Source organism: Rhinoderma darwinii, chromosome 10, assembly GCF_050947455.1.
Source record: "Rhinoderma darwinii isolate aRhiDar2 chromosome 10, aRhiDar2.hap1, whole genome shotgun sequence".
Lineage (NCBI taxonomy): Eukaryota > Metazoa > Chordata > Amphibia > Anura > Rhinodermatidae > Rhinoderma > Rhinoderma darwinii.
Genome location: NC_134696.1, coordinates 99,764,355 through 99,784,781, shown reverse-complemented (window position 1 = coordinate 99,784,781; position 20,427 = coordinate 99,764,355). Strand labels below are relative to the sequence as shown.

Sequence of the window (20,427 nt, the reverse complement as noted above, 5' to 3'; positions counted from 1 at the left end):
TTTTGTTGTAGTTTGTAACCATGGAGACATATAGCTCTGCATAGGAGCTGTACACACATAACAAATGGAGATTTTAAATCAAGACTAAGTTGCTTCATTTTTTTTTTTAGATGCCTTGGAGCAATAAAAAATAACTACAGAGGCGACCTCGAACCATGTACAGTGATGTGTCATATTTCAGAAGGAACATTCCACAAGATTCCAAGAACATTCCAGAAGAGCATTCCAAGAATACTCAAAGACCTGCAGCCACAACTAAGATCATTGTTCATTAATCCAGACTGGGCAAAAAAGGTTTTCATGGAAAGTAGCAAGCAGACACTACTGCTAACCAAGAGGAACATCAATTCTGGTCTCATATTTAAAAAATGTGATTCCCTTCCATGTACAGATAATTCAAGATGTAGTCAGTATTCCGCTGTAACGCCGTGATACCACCAGTCACGTATGGTGGTCATGTAATGATGTGTGGAGGGTCCTGGTTAACATACCATTATTTCCTTCCTCTGGATCAACGTTGCAGGAGAATAGACTGAACTGGATGGACTTGTATCCTTTTTCAGCCTTGTGTTATTATAAATTCTTAATTGAACCCGAAAATTATTAAGGAGAAGTTGAAGTCTTATTGGGTCATGCAGCAAGACAATGATCCAAACACAAAGCAAGTCTACATCCGAATGATTGAGCGGAAACAATTATAATAGTTTTTTGACCGATCACGTCAAATTCCCGGCTTGTACCCAATAGTGATGCTGCGGCAGGACCTTACTACGTAGCAATGGGATCTGCAGGAATATTCGAGGACACTGTTGACATATCGGTCTATAATATCTATAGCACAAGATGTCTAAATATTCAGCTCTGCATATTCTATTTCTTCTGTGTTTCTTAAAGCGATTGGTGTGTGAGTTGGTGGATCCAGCATCACTGAGGTGTAGACAATGGAGTCTTCAGTCTTCTTTTCCTATATAAAAAAAAAATTACCTTTTACCTTTAGTCTGGTTTTCCCTTAAACCTTTTAAAGACCTTCAAACCATGTTTTGCCAACGATCATCCACAGACCGTGTTACGACCCTGATAATCCCCCCAAATCAATCAATACTTCAATCTACATTATCTACATGGGACTCAATCATTGACAATGGAACCATAGTTTGGCTCGCTAGTGCCACCATTGGCCACAACTGTTTTTTTGCATGATGGTTTTGTTTAGTACGTCACTAGATCAGATGAGGTTAAACTTTTGAACAGTGTTTGATATGCAAAATTATTTTTTTAGGAAATCCTTTGGGGTGGCAATAAGGCTGGGGCTACACCATGACAGTAAATTGCTGTAAAATTGCAGTCCTGGTGCAGCGCCAGTTACTATCTTGATCAAAAGATTCTATTATTTTACTATGACTTTATCTCAATTTCTACAGATTTTTTTTTAGACCTTATGTAGTCCCGTATGAACACAAAAAATAACATAAATCGCCCTGCACGGGACCTTCAATATCAGTGATAGCTCCATGACCCTCATACCGATGAGATCCATAGGACCTCCAATAACAGTAACAGTCACATGACCCCCATTCCAGTGATAACCACAGGACCTCTAATAACAGTAACAGTCACATGACCCCCATATCAGTGACACCCACAGATCCCCTGTAACTCTGGAAGATGACGCAGAACTAGCGTAGCCAGTTAAGTTGGACATCGCTCAGTAGTGCAAGAGCAGTATGTCCTATCCTCCACCCCACCCCATCCTCTTAAAATCTTGATGTACCAGGAAAATGTGATTGTCTGCCAGGGGTTCACCTCCCATGTACTAGATCAGACCTCCATTGTAATGTACTTATAGGATTGTGTGTGCGGTGTTGTGTAATATTTTCAACAAATTACTACTACTATTACCTATAGTGATGATAATAATAATAATAATAATAATAATAATAATAATAATAATAATAATAATAATATTAATAACACTGGGCAGTTACCTTGTTCTGACTGTTATTTATTTCTTGTCCCTTGTCATCCTTTTGCCTAAAGAGAAAATTCCTGTAACATTAATTTACAGCACTTCCAAAAAAGCAGTCACAAAAAAATCTGTACAGAACTTTTCATGGATCAGGAAAAACATGAAAAACTTAAAAAAACATGAAAAACATGTTGTTTATAAAAAAAATGTTGAGAAATTTTCCCAGTTGAAACAGACACAATATTCAATCAATACTATATTGTACACTGCAGGAGGCTCCAACCTGTCAGGACATGCTAGGGGTAATAGTTTCACAATATTTTGGAGACCCTGCTAAATACAGATCTTTATCATGACTCTGATAACTTGCTGCAGCGTGATATCTCACAACAAAAGCCATTGAAAAAGTCAAGTTAAAATTGTATGACACTGTGTATCCAATGCATTAAAAGTCAAGATAAAGATGGCTACATCTGTACTGTATTATGGATATAAACATCAAGGATAAGGGGTAATTCGCCTTATGTTTCTTAGGTTCCCAAATCCAGGACTACGATGCAAAGTTCTCTTGTGGCATGATGTTAGAACGTACCGTGATCTTGGGGAGTTTTGTTCTGATGCATCATCATAGCTCACGTTTCCATACAAAGTATTATCCATCAGTATTTGCTCTGTTTTCTGAAGGAAGATACAAGGATTAGGAATGACTAAATGTGTTAATTAATTTTGAGAAAATATAATGTATTTTAAATATGTATAAACATTATAGCAAAACAGCTACTGTATACATGTGTGGTGTGTGTGCTGTATATGCAGCACTCATGTAATTTTTTTCCATCTGTGACATGAGCATATTTGTAATACACAAGAAACAAGAAAGTTTGATGAGCATACTCCAGCAATTTTTTATTTTGTTTTTTAAACGTGTATACAGGTGCAAGTATGCCTGTGACTGCAAAACAATGTAGAAGAAAATGGTGACAGCACACTGCGGACACTAATGTCACCTAAAACACTATATATAAATACATATGCATTACTGCTGATTCTACTAACAATAGTGAGCTTCTTAGCGCACATTTTGATCAAATTGTGTGAGCCCACCTGCCACGACACGGCAAACTCTATAAGGTGGGTCCCTACGCTGCACATACACCCTGTTCTGGGTCTAAACCTACATATACTTGGGGATGGTAGGAACCAGCATTAAACTAATTATAATCACGCAGGGAAGAATGGGAGGAGTACAAGTCAGTAAACCCCATATACTATATATGAATTACACAAGAAACAAGAGAATTTGATCAACACATTCCAGCAAAATAGGCATATTTGTGTAACGAGGAATTGAATTACTTGTTGGGTGAGACATCTTATCCTGTATGAGACATTAGCCCAATTAACCTGTAGCTGTGGCAAGGACCTAGAAAAATAGCGAGCAGGGTAAGGACATTAGTAGACTACAATATATCTGTATTAAGACGCACTTGAAGGACCTATGAATAATGTAGTGGATGGCTAATTTTTTGCATTGGTTGGTGCACAATATAGATGGCAGTGAGAAAGATTATACACACCACCCAAAAAAAAGATGAAAAAAATCACCTTAAAGTTCCCCTCCATCCTTTTCATCTCTCCATGGGCTGACGTTCTTTTTCTTCTAGAAAATAACATATTGGGGCAGATTTATTATAGACAGTTTAATACTATGACAGTGGCGCACACTGAATGATAAACTTGGCTCATCTTGCAAGACAATTTAGACACTTTTCCCTTTCTTATGCCACTTCTTCGTTGATTCACTTTAGACCAATATTTTGATGCAATTTTAGCGTCCTGTGGCATATTTAAGCTATACCCCCTTTACTAAGCCACAACCTTTTCTAGACACTTTTTAAAATGGTCTAGTGAGGCGCAAAAATGTCTATAGCACAATAAATCTGGTGCAAGGAATATACGCCGGAAAACATAATAGGGTAACAATTCTACACAATTATCTTTTCTTGGCAAATAACGACATTCTGCTTAATGACTATTTTTTAAAAGGCAAAGAAAGGGTTGAAGGAGAGAAGGAGGATAGTGAGGGAAGAAGGACGGGGGAGGGGGACGGAGCGAGGAAGTGAAGCAGGGAAGAAGGAAGGGTAGGAAGAGGAAGAGTGAAAAAAGAAGGTGAAGGGGTGGAGGAAGAAAAGCAGGGACGAAGTAAGGGTAGGGAGGAAAAGAGTGAAGAAGGAAGAGATGGAGGAAAAAGGGAAGGGGGAGGAAGGAAGAAGGAAAATGGGATGGGAGAGATGTAGTGAAGAAGGAAGGGGAAGGGATGAAGCAAGAGAAGCAGGGAAGAAGTAAGGGTAAGAAGTGGAAGAGTGAAAAAAGAAGTGGAAGGGGTGGAGGAAGAAAGGCAGGGACGAAGTAAGGGTAGGGAGGAAAAAAAGTGAAGAAGGAAGAGATGGAGGAAAGAGGGAAGGGGGAGGAAGGAAGAAGGAAAATGGGGTGGGAGAGAGGTAGTGAAGAAGGAAGGGTGATGGGATGGAGCAAGTAAAACAGGGAAGAAGTAAGGGTAGGGGCAAAAGAGTAAAAAGGAAGGGGTAGAGATGGAGATGCAGCATGATATCACACAACAAAAGCCATTGAAAAAGTCAAGTTAAAATTTCATGACACTGTGTATTCAATGCATTAATAGTCAAGATAAAGATGGCTACATCTGTACTGTATTATGGATATAAACATCAATGATAAGAGGTAATTCGCCTTATGTTTCTTAGGTTCCCAAATCCAGGACTATGATGCAAAGTTCTCTTGTGGCATGATGTTAGAACGTACCGTGACCTTGGGGAGTTTTGCTCTGATGCATAATCATAACTCACGTTTCCATACAAAATATTATCCATCTGTATTTGCTCCGTTTTCTGAAGGAAGATACAAAGATTAGGAACAAATAAATGTGTTAATTAATTTTGAGAAAATATAATGTATTTTAAATATGTATAAACATTATAGCAAAACTGAACAGCTACTGTATATATGTCTGGTGTGTGTGCTGTATATGCAGCATTCATATAATTTTTTTCCATCTGTGACATGGGCATATTTGTATTACACAAGAAACAAGAAAGTTTGATGAGCACATTCAAGCTATTTAAAAAAAAAACAACGAAAAAACGTGTATACAGGTGCAAGTACGCCTGTGACTGCAAAACAATGCACAAGAAGATGGTGACGGCACACTGTGAACACTAATGTCACCTAAAATACAATATATAAATAAATATGCATTACTGTTGATTCTACTTACAATAGTGAGCTTCTTAGTGCACGTTTTGATCAAATTGCCGACATGGGCGACCTCTATAAGGTGGGTCCCTACACTGCACATACACCATGTTCTGGGTCTAAACCTACATATACTTGGGGATAGTAGAAATCAGCATTAGACTAATTAAAATCACCCTAGGGCAAAATGGGAGGAGCGCAAGATCAAAAAGTGGAGGCAGTAAACCCCACATAGAGTTAGGTCCTGAATTATTTGGACAGTGACGCAAGCTTCATGATTTGGGCTCTGCATGTCACCAATTTGATTTAAAATTAATCAACTTAGAAGCAATTGAAGTTTAGACTTTCAGGTTTAATTCCAGCGGTTGAACAAAAATATCCTGTGAAACGTTTCGGAATTGCCACCATTTTTCTTCACATCCTCCTCATTTCAGGGGCTCAAAAGTAATTGGACAAATTAACATTCGCATAAATAAAATGTTTTTTTTTAATACTTTGTAGAGAATCATCTGCAGCAATGACGGCCTGAAGTCTGGAACCCATGGACATCACCACACGCCGGGTTTCCTCCTTTGTGTTGCATTGCCCGGCCGTTACTGCCATTGTCTTCACTTGTTGCTTGTTTGTGGCTCTTTCTGCCCTAAGTTTCATCTTAAGCAAGTGAAATGCTGGATCGGGGTGAGATCTGGTGACTCGGCCATTGCAGAATATTCCACTTCTTGCCTTATAAACTCCTGGGTTGCTTGCGCAGGATGTTTTGTATCATTGTCATCTGTACTGTGAAGCGACGTCCAATCAACCTTGCTGCATTTAGTTGAATCTGAGCAGAAAGTAAATCCCTGAACAATTCAGAATTCATCCGGCTGCTTCTGTCACATCATTAATAAACACTAGTGACCCAGTGCCTTTGGCAGCCATGCCTGCCTATGTCATCACATTGCCTCCACCGTGCCATCACACTGCCCCCACCATGCCATCACACTGCCTCCACCATGCCATCACATTGCCTCCACCATGTTTTACAGAGGATGTGGTGTGCTTTGGATCATGAGCCGTTCCAAGCCTTCTCCATACTTTCTTCCTCCCATCATTCTGGTACAGGTTGATCTTAGTTTCATGATGTTCCAGAACTGGGCAGCTTCTTTACATGTTGTTTGGTAAAGTCTAATCTGGCCTTTCTATTTTTGAGGCTGATTAATGGTTTGCACCTTGTGGTGAACCCTCTGTATTTGCTCTCATGAAGTCTTCTCTTTATGGTAGACTTAGATACTGATCCACCTACTTCCAGGAGAATGTCCTTCACTTGGGTAGATGTTGTGAAGGGGTTTTCCTTCACCATGGAAAGGATTCTGCGATCATCCACCACTGTTGTCAAATTTTTTGCATTGATTGGTGCACAATATAGATTGCAGTGAGAAAGATTAGCCACACCACCCAAAAAAAAAAAAGATTAAAAAATCACCTTAACATTCGCCTGAGTACTTTTCTTCTCTCCATGGGCTGACGTTCTTTTTCTTCTAGAAAATAACATATTGGGGCAGATTTATTATAGACAGTTTAAAACTATGACAGTGGCACAAACTTGGCTCATCTTGCAAGACAAATTAGACACTTTTCCCTTTCTTATGCCACTTCTTCGTTGATTTACTTTAGACCAATATTTTGATGCAATTTTAGTAGCCTGTGGCATATGTAAGCTATACCCCCTTTACTAAGCTACAACCTTTTCTAGATACTTTTTAAAACTGTCTAGTGAGGCACAAAAATGTCTATAACACAATAAATCTGGTGCAAGGAATATACGCCGGAAAACATAATAGGGTAGAGATTCTACACTATTCTACACTATTATCTTTTCTTGGCAAATAACGACATTCTGCTTAATGACTATTTCTTAAAAGGCAAAGAAAGGGTTGAAGGAGAGAGGGAGGATAGTGAGGGAAGAAGGACGGGGGAGGGGGACGGAGTGAGGAAGAGAAGCAGGGAAGAAGGAAGGGTAGGAAGAGGAAAAGTGAAAAAAGAAGGGGCAGGGGTGGAGGAAGAAAAGCAGGGATGAAGTAAGGGTAGGGAGGAAAAAAGTGAAGGAGGAAGGGATGGAGGAAAGAGGGAAGGGGGAGGAAAGAAGAAGGAAAATGGGATGGGCGAGAGGTAGTGAAGAAGATAGGGATGGAGGGAGAAAAGCAGGGAAGAAGTAAGGGTAGGGGCAAAAGAGTAAAAAGGAAGGGGTAGAGATGGAGGGAAGAGGGAAGGGAGAGGAAGGAAAGAAGGAAGGAAGAAGGGGAGGGAGAGAGGGCGTGAAGAAGGAAGAGGGAGAGAGAAAGGGATGCAAGGAGGAAGAATCAGGGGAGGAGCAAATTAGAAAGAGGGAGGGACCCAAGAAGGAGGAGGGAGGAAAGGATGGGGAGAAGGAGGGTGTTGGGAAGAAAGGCGGGGAGGGAAGAAGGAAGGCAAGGGAGAGAGGGAGTTAAGTTGAAAGCATAAAGGAGGTTGATATGTAGGGAGATTTGAAGGGAAATAGACACATGACGGGAAGGGAGAGAGGGTTGGAAGAAGGAATAGGGAATATAGAAGGAAGGAGAGTGAAGTAGAGAGAGGAAAGAAAGGGAGGGAGATAGGGTGAGAAGAAGAAATGGGAAAGAAAAAAGGAAGGAGTGTGAAGTAGAGAGAGAACAGAAGGGAAAGAGTGAGAGATCGGTAAGGAAGTAGAGAGGAATGGAAGAAAGAAGGAAGAAAGAAAGAAGGGAAGGAAAGAAGGAAGGACGGAAGGAAGAAGGGAAGGAAAGAAGGAAGGACGGAAGGAAGAAGGGAAGGAAGGAAGGAAGGAAGGATGGAAGGAAGAAGGGAAGGAAGGAAGGTGCTAAATGTTCTAAACATTTATTTTCATCAAATTACTCTTTTGTTAATTCTACGCACATATTCATATATGGAACATACCTCTCTAAGATGCAGAAACTTATTACCAGAATTATTAATGCTATAGCGATAAATCCAGCTGCACCCCCGATCAGCAAAATGTTCTCATGTTTAACATTTTCAGCTGCATCTGATCAAAAATAGTTAATGAAATGTTTTCATGTTTTCTCAATAGTAACTTATATCAATCATATTTGTAACTATTCTAAGAAAATATACATTTAATTCTACACATTACATGATTTTGTTAGAAAATCACAGGATATCATAGTAAGCAGAGACCTGCGGCATGTGTGACAACCTGGGCAGTCCGTGGCAGCCACCTGGTGGAAGAACAAGTCACTTACTGTAATTATCAAAGAATATCTTATCTAGTATCATGCTAGAGGGGACATTATATCTAATTTTGTTATTAGCAATAGAGAAAACTGCTAGGTCGAGTACATGGAAAGCAAATTTTATATGTTATCTACTGTGCATCTACCCTTAACCCTTTGATGACCGCTGATACACCTTCTTACGGCAGCTTTATTCAGCACCAGAGCTGTAGAATAAGCCCTGCACGTGTGTCCCATGTAGCCCTGAAGCAGGTGCAGGTTTAACCCTTTGAGTGTTGCAAAACAATAATTTTGACCTTGGCATGATCAAAGCGGCCTACCCTTTTGATTGGTCACCGGGCATTCTGGTGATGCAATCAGGTGCTGCGGAACCCCATACAGTGAGCGCTGGGAAACTTAAAAGGACCCAGAGCGGCCTTTACAAATGGCCTGTTGTTCGGGCAGAATACATGTTACTCTAGCAACAGCCCATGTTATGACACAGAGTGTAATGTTTTGGCATACAGCTGTATATTAATTAGTGATAAGCTAATTTCCTGTAATTCGTTTCGGGGCCGATTCGATATTTGTTTCGGTCCGAATAAATTTGCTGCAAATCGCAAGTCCCCTGATAGCCCTATGAGACACTCTGATGTCTTCTAGGACTGTATCCAAGTAGGATATCCAAGTAGGATACAATCCTAGAAGACAACAGAGAGTCAAACAAGGCAATCGGGGCACCACTTTGGCTGCTACAGCGGAAGCGATGCCACATTCAATAGTATCTGCATCCTTAGGACCCAGATACTATTGAACACTATGGCAGAGCAGGGAGGTATCTCCCTGCTCTGCCATTTACGAGGCTACAGGCCACATTCGGCCTGCAGCCTATCAGGTGCAGGGACAGGATTCCTGCGCAGGTCGGCGTGATGACGTCACTGGATCACAACGGCCTACGCAAGGATCCCATCTGCGTTTTCGGATGCTTTGGAGCAGCTCCGTTTGTCGCGGGAACTAAGCCTTAGTGAGTATAGTTTTATTTGTTTGGTGGGCACTATCTATAGGGGGGCTGTATGGCACTATCTACAAGGGAGAGGTGGGGGCGCTATTTACAGGGGGGCTGTATGACACTATCTACAAGGGGGAGGTGAAGGCGCTATCTACCGGGGGACTACATGGCACTATCTACATGGGGGGCACTATCTACAGGGGGGCTGTAGGGCACTATCTACAGGAAGGGCTGTATGGCACTATCTACAGGGGGGCTGGAGGGGGGAGTCGGGGGATCACTATCTACAAGGGGGCTCTATGGCACTATCTACAGGGGGAGGTGGAACCACTATCTACAAGGGCAGCCGTATGGCACTATTTACAAGGGGGAGGTGGGGGTTCCATCTACAAAGGGTCTGTATGGCACTATCTACAGGGGGTCCTGTATGGTACTATCTACAAGGGGAGGTGGGGGGCACTATCTACAAGGGGGCTATATAGTACTGTCTACAAGGGGGAGGGGGCGCTATCTAAAGAGGGGAAGGGTGGCACTATCTACAAGGGGGGTGTGACACTATCTTTATAGCACTGTCTACAGGGGGCTCTATGGCACAACATGCAGGGGGGGGCGATATAGCATAATCTACAGGGGGCTTTATGACACAATCTACAGGGGTTCATTATCTACAGGGAGCACGATCTACAGGAGGCACTATGTACAAGGGGGGCTGTGTGTGGCACCCATGGGTGGGGGGCCCAGTCAAACATTTGCAATGGGGTCCAGTCTTTCCTAGTTATGCCCCTGGATGTAGCTGTCCCATGTGATCAATGCAGCAAATCACAGGTTTCAGCGATCACCTGGGACAGCTCAGTCATCTCACCTTCCAACAGGCGATGCGTCTGTATTCCAGTGGAGGTGATAGGTATGTTTTTATTTTTAATATCCTCTTCTCTCCTCTTTTTTTTTGATAACCGGCTTAGCCCAGTGATCTACCCAGTTTCCATAGCTCCTGATTGCACTGGGCTTTTGATGTTTTCGTAACTTCTATGGAAGTTCTTCAAACATCGTAGCAAATTGTGTAACTCAGTGGCTGGAGCCCAGCGACAGCGGCAATAGCTAGGACAGGGCTCAGGGACCTAAAGAGATGTTCGGGTCCCAGAGGTGGAAGTCACATCTCTCGGACATTTAGGGCATATCCTGTAGATATGCCATGAATATCAGACGTGGGAAAACGCCTTTTAATAAAGTTTGTTATGCATATGTTATATAAAAACTATTTTATTTCAATGGAGCTGAGCTGTAATGCCTGATCCAATCCTATAATCAGGTGTGGCGCTGTTTTTTGAAGAAAGTATCATTTTGTTTTTTAACTTATACAATCTATTTTTTAACTCTTTGTGTTCTATTGCAGACTCTTATCAATCAGACTACACAGAACTACTGGCTTATGAATGTGATAAGAAAAATACTGATTTTGTTAAACTCAATGTGACTATTCTGGATTCTTAACAAGGGAAAGTCTAAAACGTGGAACACAAAGGAGCAGAGTGAAGTTAAACCCCTTTTTTGATCATATTGAGGCAGATTGACTAATAGTTAATCTTCAATTTAGACAGTTTAGAATTATACTGGATGCGCCAAATTAATCACAGTGGCTTGTGATGGATGATAAATTTGGTGCAACTTTAGACACTTCTGTCTAACTTTATATCACCTATTTGCTGACTTACTTTAGACCACTTTTTGAGCCAAATTTTTGGCACAATTTGGTGAATCTTAAGCCATGCTTCTCTCCCACAAATCCCTGCCCCTTTTCCCGGGCTATCTGCTCTTTTTGGCGCATGTCATTAATAAATTTGTCTAAAATGATGTGTGCCAAAAAGAAAGTGCGGCTTAGGTCAGAATTCTGGCATGGCACCAATAGTCAATCTGCCCCCATTATATTATCTTCATTGGAAGAGAAGAGATGATTAAGCTTAGTCGAAGTAAATTAGGAATCGGATGGACGAGATGGATGGAGACAATCATAAATATCACGACATTGAGAAGAATGATGACCCAAGTAGGAAAGCATTCTGCAGAAGCCGTATTCACATGGTGACAAGAGAAGACACTTTAGGCTAACACCAACGTCAAACTTGGCACAAGGAAAGTTTGTAGAAGTGGTCATTGAGTAAAGAGACACAGTTATAAGAAAGGAGAAGAGCAAGGTTCTGGTGGAACCAAAAGTTCACTTATGAAACTAAGTAGTGAAACGAGTCAAGGACCTCAAAATCTAGCATTGACTCATGACACATTCACCCACAGGACTAATGCCAGAGAGCACATTGGAACCTATCTATGAAATCCACCACATGTACTTTATCCAATACTCACGTTGATTAATAAAAGAAAACACCGATGAGTTGTTGGTTCCAATGTCATTTCTTGCAGAACAGATATATTTCTCCGAGGTTGAGTTCCGCACAGTTATAAACATACTTTTTCCAAGTAAGGTCTTGGTTTTTCCAACTTCATACCATGTGTATTGAGTCTCTGAAGCAGGATTAGCTTGACTTGTGCACTCTAAGGTAACGTTGTCTCCTTCTTTTGACGGATTGTCAATGACGGAAATTGTTACATTCTTTGGCTTATCTGTAAGAAGAAAGTAAATTTTTTTATGCTCCCCGTCTGTTAATTTTGGGGAATTTGTCCATTTGTTAAGGTCTATTTTTTTCTAGTGCAGAAGACAGATGACTTACATCAAAATATTCTTTTTGTATAATGAATTTCCAATTTGTAGGATTTTAAGTTTGTTCGGTTCTGTGAATATGTATTGTAAGTGGAAAAATTATTATTGTTATTTGTCAACTGAGAAACTTTAAAATAATTAATATTATGAGGCTTCATGTTTTATGAGAAAGTGTCACCACAGAGGCTCAATGGTTAGGACTGTTGGATTGTTGCCCAGGGGTTCCCACTATCGAGTGTCATCTGTCAGTCCCTTCGCCCACAGAGAGCACGTTTGCCTGGCAAAGCAAAGGATGAGGTGCCATGTTTAAAATGGCAACACATTACCCTAAGTACCGGCTGTGGGTATATTATTCCTGGCTAGCCTTGTGTTGCCCTTGTGCTACTGATTTGTATCTTGACTTCTGAATTGACCCGACTTGTTTGACTCCCCTTCCATTTCACTCTTTACTATATTGTATACCCAACTCTTCTTGATTACCATTACTTATTGACTCATCTCATTACCCTCCTGAGTAAACTTCTACGGTATTGTATACTCTAATCTGCTTGATTACTATTAACCTACCCTTGGTTTTATAGTCTATGTTTACATTTCACCCCTGGCACTGTTTCTGTAAGTGCCTGAGTCCCGTTGGCGACTTCTGGTCTGGCTGACCACCGTTGGTTTAATATCTTCGCTATACCTTTTCTGATACATTTTACAAACTCTTTTATTGCCCATAGTAACTGTACCTTCTACTATACCCTTTTGTTATCCAGGAAATCAACCAACAGGTGAGCTAAAGGCCTGAAAGACCCGCAGCCAGCCGAGTTCCCTGACCGTGTGGGAATGAAGGGTGCTCTAGGTGAAATTGGGCCATTCAGATAATTCTTCTTGGGAATTGCAGGAAACGGATCATCGCTGGAGTCCTCTGTTTAAATGGAAAAAAAACAGAATAGGCATGTCCTCCATGTACTTGGGTGTTTGTTTGTTTTTCAAAAATACGAGAACTGGCTGTAAGTCATAGAGCACCTCCAGCACGACTCTCCAGAAAATCCTTCACCAGTGGACCAATCCACCAGTTATTATGAACCATGATATCATTAGCACTAGCTCAGTAGCCAATGCTGTTATTTGTCTTTTAGGGTGGTAGTGGGCCCCCTTGCCTGTAGGTCTATTCTTCCTTCCTTCTTTACAATATTTAGGAAATCACTTTATTCTCGTATGCTATTTTTTCTCTGGATTGATGTTTTTGGATTGGCTTTTTTTAGATCTGTTTTTTTCTGTTATTTGCATCATTTACAACTTTTTTGTTTTTCCAGCGTTGGAAAGCGTGCCAAAAACGGCCGAAAATGGCTACCATTGATTTCAATGGGAGGCATTTTTTCCCGCGTGCCGAAAAACCATCTCGCGGGTAAAAGAATCGACATGCCCTATCTTCAGGCGTTTACGTCTCTGACCTTCTATTGACATCAATGGGAGGCAGTGAAAGCATTTTTTGCTGTGTTTTTGCCCACGGCGAACAAGGGCCGCGGGCGAAAAACGCGGCAAACAACGTGCAGGCAAATCAAAATCTGTCTCAAAATATAAGATCGAATTTTGACTCAGAATTTTCTGCCTGCAAATAACTCGTGTTAACAGGGCCTTAGGGAATTTCAGGCTGCATACTGAGTTGAACATTGTTTTTTTTTTTTAAATCACAACCTCATGAAATGATAATTGATACTCTGCAAAATAACTATAGGAGGTTACTTACATTTAATATCCAGGGTTACAGACTGCATTGAGATTTTTCGATTTGGAAAAGTCACTTTACATTCAAGTAGTCTTTGATCATCTCTATATGAAGGAAAATAATTAATTGTAGACTCCATCTTCCATATTCCTCGATTCATAGCCTTATGGCTCATGGTAACTTCTAAGTCATGTTTATTCCATGTAATGGATGGGGGGCTGGAAGCACAGGTGTGATTTACGGAACAGGTGATATTTACTGGCTCATTCTCCGTCACCTTTTCCGTTCCCGTAATTAATGGTAGAGGTGGAGTTTCTGAAAGAAAAGACATGAGTTGAAGTAACACTTGGGTCGAATAAACAGTGACCTAGAGTCTACTCTTGGTCTTCGGCTAGAATATGGCCATGGCAATAACTTTGAATGGTCAGATATAGACCTCTGAAATTTTTGTGTATTTTTTATATTTTAAACACATCTTGGTTGTCTTCTCCAACCAAAAAGTCATCCAACAACTATCTGAAATATCTATACAGTTTTCTAAACATGACTTCTATCTTTATCCAGAACGAATATGCTGTGGTATATGTGGCTTTGTGCACCTTTTCAATAATTTATACTTAAAGGAGCTTCCCAGTTTAGAAAACCCATTTCTATACACCCTTTTAGGGAATTCTTATTTCACAGAGGGACTCCTTATCTTTTAGCCGGAGTAGAGTCCGGTAACAGCACTATATGGCGTCAAAAATATTAGGAATTAGGAGATCAGGATAAGTCCCCATTTCTCTGCTATCCCAGATTATACTCTTTCCCCAGCCCTCCAGGCCCAACCAAACTGACATTGGGTCATGGTTACAAACTTTGTCTTCGGCTTTGCATTATATTTTTAACAATGGTTGGTGAATATATGCAAATTTGGCTCAAATACGATATATTGGTGTAAATTCACCAAAAATTATGTATTGTCGTGTAAGACATTGAGAATAGCAAAGAACGGATGGCGAATAGATGACAGCTCAGAACTATGGGGATGCCCAGGTTTATAAAATGAAACTCATTTACCTATGATAGAGACTCTACAGAATCTTCCATTATGGAGGTGATAGGAGTTGATTTCTTTGTTGATCCCGGGGTAGATCTCCTCTGATTCTTGCACATTGTTAATTCTCAGGGAACAGCTGTCCATTGAACTTCTCACCAGAAACGTTCTTCCCTTGTACTTTGGTTCTACATCGGTTGAGGTTCTATTATTGAATATTTTAGGATATCCTATGACTGCATTCTTATACCAGAACAAGGTAAAGCTTTGAGCATTGTCGGGATAAGAGAGTTTGCAGGGAATTTCCACACAAGAACCCTTTAAAACCTCTATAGAGCGAGGGAAGGTAAAACCCCAATACTTGCATGAGGAATTTACAGAGCAACCTGAGAAAATTCAGAAATGTGGAGAATTATTTTACATGTAACTTTAATCCTGTAAATCAACAATAAAAATTGTGAAAATTGAGACATTCCTAAAATGAAATGTGTCCATGTTTAATCTGCTATAGTTATTGTCCCCCTGTAATACACCGGATAATGGTAAAGAGCAGTATATCTGGTCAGGAGGGACATTAGGTCATTTGCTGTAGACATACCTGGGACCCGGACTTGGACTGTTTTCTTAGTATTTTCTTCATTCAAATGAAAGGAATTTATTTTGTCACTTATCCCTGGGTAGTACCATTCTGTATGGGTGACATCTCTGATTCTCAGCGAGCAGCTGTCTGTTCCATTGATAAGTGAGGTGCGACCTCTGTACTCCTGGTTGACCTTAGATGGGTCTTCACTGTACACTATTGGGTAGCCGATAACACTGTATTCATACCACACAAGCCGGACCTCTCCATAGCCAGCGGGAGCAGTGAATGTGCAGGGAATCTCCACATCAGAATGTTTCACTGCTTCTATGGATTGTGGGAAAGTAAATGTCCATTTCTTTTTATCTGCAAAACACCCTGAATAATGCAAGTAATAAAATAATAAAATCTTGAAAGATGAATTTCTATATATATATATATGTGTGTGTGTTAGTAATAATATATCTACCTATCTATTATCTATCTATCTATCTATCTATCTATCTATCTATCTATCTATCTATCTATCTATCTATCTATCTATCTATCTATCTATCTATCATCTATTGATCATCTACATATCAGCTATCTATCTATCTATCTATCTATCTATCTATCTATCTATCTATCTATCTATCTATCTATCTATCTATCTATCTATCTATCTATCTATCTATCTATCTATCTATCTATCATCTATCTCTCTCTCTCTCTCTCTCTATCCATCCATCCATCCATCCATCCATCCATCCATCTATCTATCTATCTATCTATCTATCTATCTATCTATCTATCTATCTATCTATCTATCTATCTATCTATCTATCTATCTATCTATCTATCTATCTATTGATCATCTATCGATCATCTACATATCATCTATCTATCTATACAGCACTGTACAAAAGTTTTAGGAAGTTGTGTAAAAATGCTGCAAAGTAAGAATGCTTTCAAAAATAGAAGTTGTAATAGTTTTTTTTATTAACTAACAAAATACAAAGTTAATGAACAGAAGAGAAATCAAAATAAAATCAATATTATGTGTGACCACCCTTTGCCTTCAAAACAGCATCAATTCTTCTAGGTACAATTACAGACGGTTTTTGAAAGAACTCGGCAGGAAGGTTGTTCCAAACATCTTTGAGAACTAAGCGCAAATCTTCTGTTGATGTCGCTTCCTCAAATCCTTCTATATCTCCATGTAATCCCAGACAGACTGGATGATGCTGACATTAGAGCTCTGTAGTGGACATATCGTCACTTCCAGGGCTCCTTGTTCTTTTTTACTCTGAAGATAGTACTTAATGACATTGGCTGTATATTTGGGGTTGTTGTCCTGCTGCAGAATAAATTTTAAGCCAATCAGACGCCTCCCTGATGGTATTGTATGATGGATAATTATCTGCCTGTATTTCTCAGCATTGAGGACACCATTAATCCAGACCAAATCCCCAACCCCATTTGCTGAAACTTACACCATGCTTTACTGCTGCCTGCAGACAAATATTCACTCATCAGTCCAGATCACCTGCTGACATTTTTTCGCTTGACCTTGTTTACTCTTGGCCTTTTTGGCTACAATTCTTCCATGAAGACCAGTTCTGGCCAGAATTCTCCGAACAGTAGATCAATGTACCTGGGGCACACTGGTTTCTGCCAGTTCTGAGCTGACGGCACTGCTGGAATCAAAGGGAAATAAGCATGATGTGCTTTGATCTGCTGCACTAAGTTTTCATGGCCGACCACTGCGTCTATGGTCCTCAACGTTACCTGTTTTCTTGAGCTTCTTTAAAAGAGCTTGAACAGCACATCTTGATACCCCAGTCTGCTTTGATATCTTTGCCTGGGAGAGACATTTCTGACGCAGTATAACTACCTTGTGTCTTGACATGAAACTGTCTTCCACAACCTCACCTTTGTAGCCGAGTTTAGCTGTTCCTCACCCCAGCACAAATGTCAGCAGGTGATCTGGACTGATGAGTGAATATTTGTCTGCAGGCAGCAGTGAAGCATGGTGGAAGTTTCAGCAAATGGGGTTGGGGATTTGGTCTGGATTAATGGTGTCCTCAATGCTGAGAAATACAGGCAGATAATTATCCATCATACAATACTATCAGGGAGGCGTCTGATTGGCTTCAAATTTACTCTGCAGCAGGACAAGAACCCCAAATATACAGCCAATGTCATTAAGTACTATCTTCAGAGTAAAAAAGAACAAGGAGCCCTGGAAGTGACGATATGTCCACTACAGAGCTCTAATGTCAGCATCATCCAGTCTGTCTGGGATTACATGGAGATATAGAAGGATTTGAGGAAGCGACATCCACAGAAGATCTGCGCTTAGTTCTCAAAGATGTTTGGAACAACCTTCCTGCCGAGTTCTTTCAAAAACCGTCTGTAATTGTACCTAGAAGAATTGATGCTGTTTTGAAGGCAAAGGGTGGTCACACAAAATATTGATTTGATTTTGATTTCTCTTCTGTTCATTAACTTTGTATTTTGTTAGTTAATAAAAAAAACTATTAAAACTTCTATTTTTGAAAGCATTCTTACTTTGCAGCATTTTTACACAACTTCCTAAAACTTTTGTACAGTGCTGTATAGATAGATAGATGATATGTAGATGATCGATAGATCATAGATAGATAGATAGATAGATAGATAGATAGATAGATAGATAGATAGATAGATAGATAGATAGATAGATAGATAGATAGATAGATAGATAGATAGATAGATAGTTGCTGCTCAGGTCCGGTCACAGTGAACAATGGGAATAAAGTAGAATGATCAGAACACAGAAGATTTTTCATGAATGAAAATAATTATAAGGCCGTGTTTAGACTCCGTTGCAGAGTCTGTCATAACAATGGCGCAACCCTGAGGAAACCTGTTAAAGTAAATGGGTTCTGCCGGAAGCCGTTGGTTTCTTTCATTCAACTGATCCGGCGCTTCCATTTTTCTCCATATTCTGTTTCTATGATATAACAGAATAACAGTAAACCTAGCACAGATGTGAACAGAGATTTAAAGGAACATTCCAGATAAAACCGGTACACTGTGCTACACCGAGGGAACTACCCAATAAGAGTAAATAGAGAAGTCAGGCTCCGCCCCCTCAGGCCCTGCACTGGACATAAGACAGTGTATAACATTTACCTAAAATGTTGCTGCTTTAACGTAAAGAAACAGATGATAAAACTTCTAGATTCTGGATTCTCTATTCTGCTTTTAGTGTTCCTGAATTGTAACTTTTTGTTTGCGGCTGCGACAACCTCTCATTTCCACAAATAGAAATGGTTAAAACAAGCTGCAACTTTCTCTGAAGTACAAGAAATGTGGATCAAGATTGGACAGAACTGCCCGGTAACAGCAGCGGTGGAGAAAGTGAGAAGGACATTGTGTATTATTGGATGGAGTCAGATTTATGACACTATTCACATTGTATAAGGGAACACATGTATAATGATAAAACAAAAGTTCATCACCTACCCAAAGTAACGAGAAGAAGGAACCAGCCCGTCACATTGAAAAAGTCCCGGCTCATTATTCCAACAGGAATTCCGTTGTTTCACTTTTGTTTCAATTGATAATTTCTGTTTTGTTTCTGTTTCTTGTAGAGAATCTAGATAAATAAAGGCAAATATAAGCGAAGAATAAAAAGTCCAAATACAATCTACACCAGACAAGAACAACGATATTAGGATTGAGTCGTGAATTTGTGCTTTATAAAAAAAAAAGACTCCTCATATGTTTTAATGCAATATGTGTAGAAGATAGATAGATAGATAGATAGATAGAGAGAGAGATAGATAGATAGATAGATAGATAGATAGATAGATAGATAGATAGATAGATAGATAGATAGATAGATAGATAGATAGATATGAGATAGATAGATAGATAGATAGATAGATAGATAGATAGATAGATAGATAGATAGATAGATAGATAGATAGATAGATAGATAGATAGATAGATATGAGATAGATAGATACATAGATAGATAGATAGATAGATAGATAGATAGATAGATAGATAGATAGATAGATAGATAGATAGATAGATAGATAGATAGATAGATAGATAGATAGATAGATATGAGATAGATATTAGATAGATAGATAGATAGATAGATAGATAGATAGATAGATAGATAGATAGATAGATAGATAGATAGATAGATAGATAGATAGATAGATAGATAGATAGATAGATAGATATGAGATAGATAGATAGATAGATAGATAGATAGATAGATAGATAGATAGATAGATAGATAGATAGATATGAGATAGATAGATAGATAGATAGATAGATAGATAGATAGATAGATAGATAGATAGATAGATAGATAGATAGATAGATAGATAGATAGATAGATAGATAGATAGATAGATATATAGATAGATAGATATATATGAGATAGATAGATAGATATCTATCTCACATCAATCTATCTATCTATCTATCTATCTATCTATCTATCTATCTATCTATCTATCTATCTCATATCTATCTATCTATCTATCTATCTATCTATCTATCTATCTATCTATCTATCTATCTATCTATCTATCTATCATCTATCTATCTATCTATCTATCTATCTATCTATCTATCTATCTATCTATCTATCTATCTATCTATCTCATATCTATCTATCTATCTATCTATCTATCTATCTATCTATCTATCTATCTATCTATCTATCTATCTATCTATCTATCTATCTATCTATCTATCTATCTATCTCTCTCATATCTATCTATCTATCTATCTCATATCTCTCTCTCTCTCTCTCTCTCTCTCTCTCTTTCTCTCTCTCTCTCTTCTATCTATCAAAAATCGACCTATAATTAACTAGATACAAGGGCAGGACCCCCACTCTACTATGTGAGGTCAG

The 20,427-nt window shown here is 39.4% G+C and overlaps 1 protein-coding gene across 1 annotated transcript; it reads right to left on the bottom strand.

The window, feature by feature from the left end:
• Positions 1–847: 847 nt before the first annotated feature.
• On the bottom strand, positions 848–19,068 carry LOC142662691 (nectin-1-like). Its single transcript, XM_075840902.1, has 12 exons — positions 19,014–19,068; positions 15,540–15,899; positions 14,965–15,327; positions 13,927–14,220; positions 11,834–12,091; positions 8,171–8,279; positions 6,699–6,753; positions 4,787–4,872; positions 3,572–3,626; positions 2,559–2,644; positions 1,986–2,031; positions 848–964 (listed from the first exon to the last, which is right to left on the bottom strand). The coding sequence occupies exons 1-12, from the start codon at positions 19,066–19,068 to the stop codon at positions 848–850; spliced, it is 1,884 nt and encodes a 627-aa protein (XP_075697017.1).
• Positions 19,069–20,427: the final 1,359 nt, after the last annotated feature.

What these genes read in the sequence shown, in the direction of transcription:
- LOC142662691 (XM_075840902.1), bottom strand. Translation starts at nt 19,068, where the DNA reads ATGAGCCGGGACTTTTTCAATGTGACGGGCTGGTTCCTTCTTCTCGTT. An exon ending in CAAAACTCCCCAAGGTCACG is followed by an intron (nt 3,627 to 4,786) that starts GTACGTTCTAAC and finishes GTTATTTTCTAG; the next exon opens with AAGAAAAAGAACGTCAGCCC. An exon ending in TAAATAACAGTCAGAACAAG is followed by an intron (nt 965 to 1,985) that starts GTAACTGCCCAG and finishes TTTTTTATATAG; the next exon opens with GAAAAGAAGACTGAAGACTC.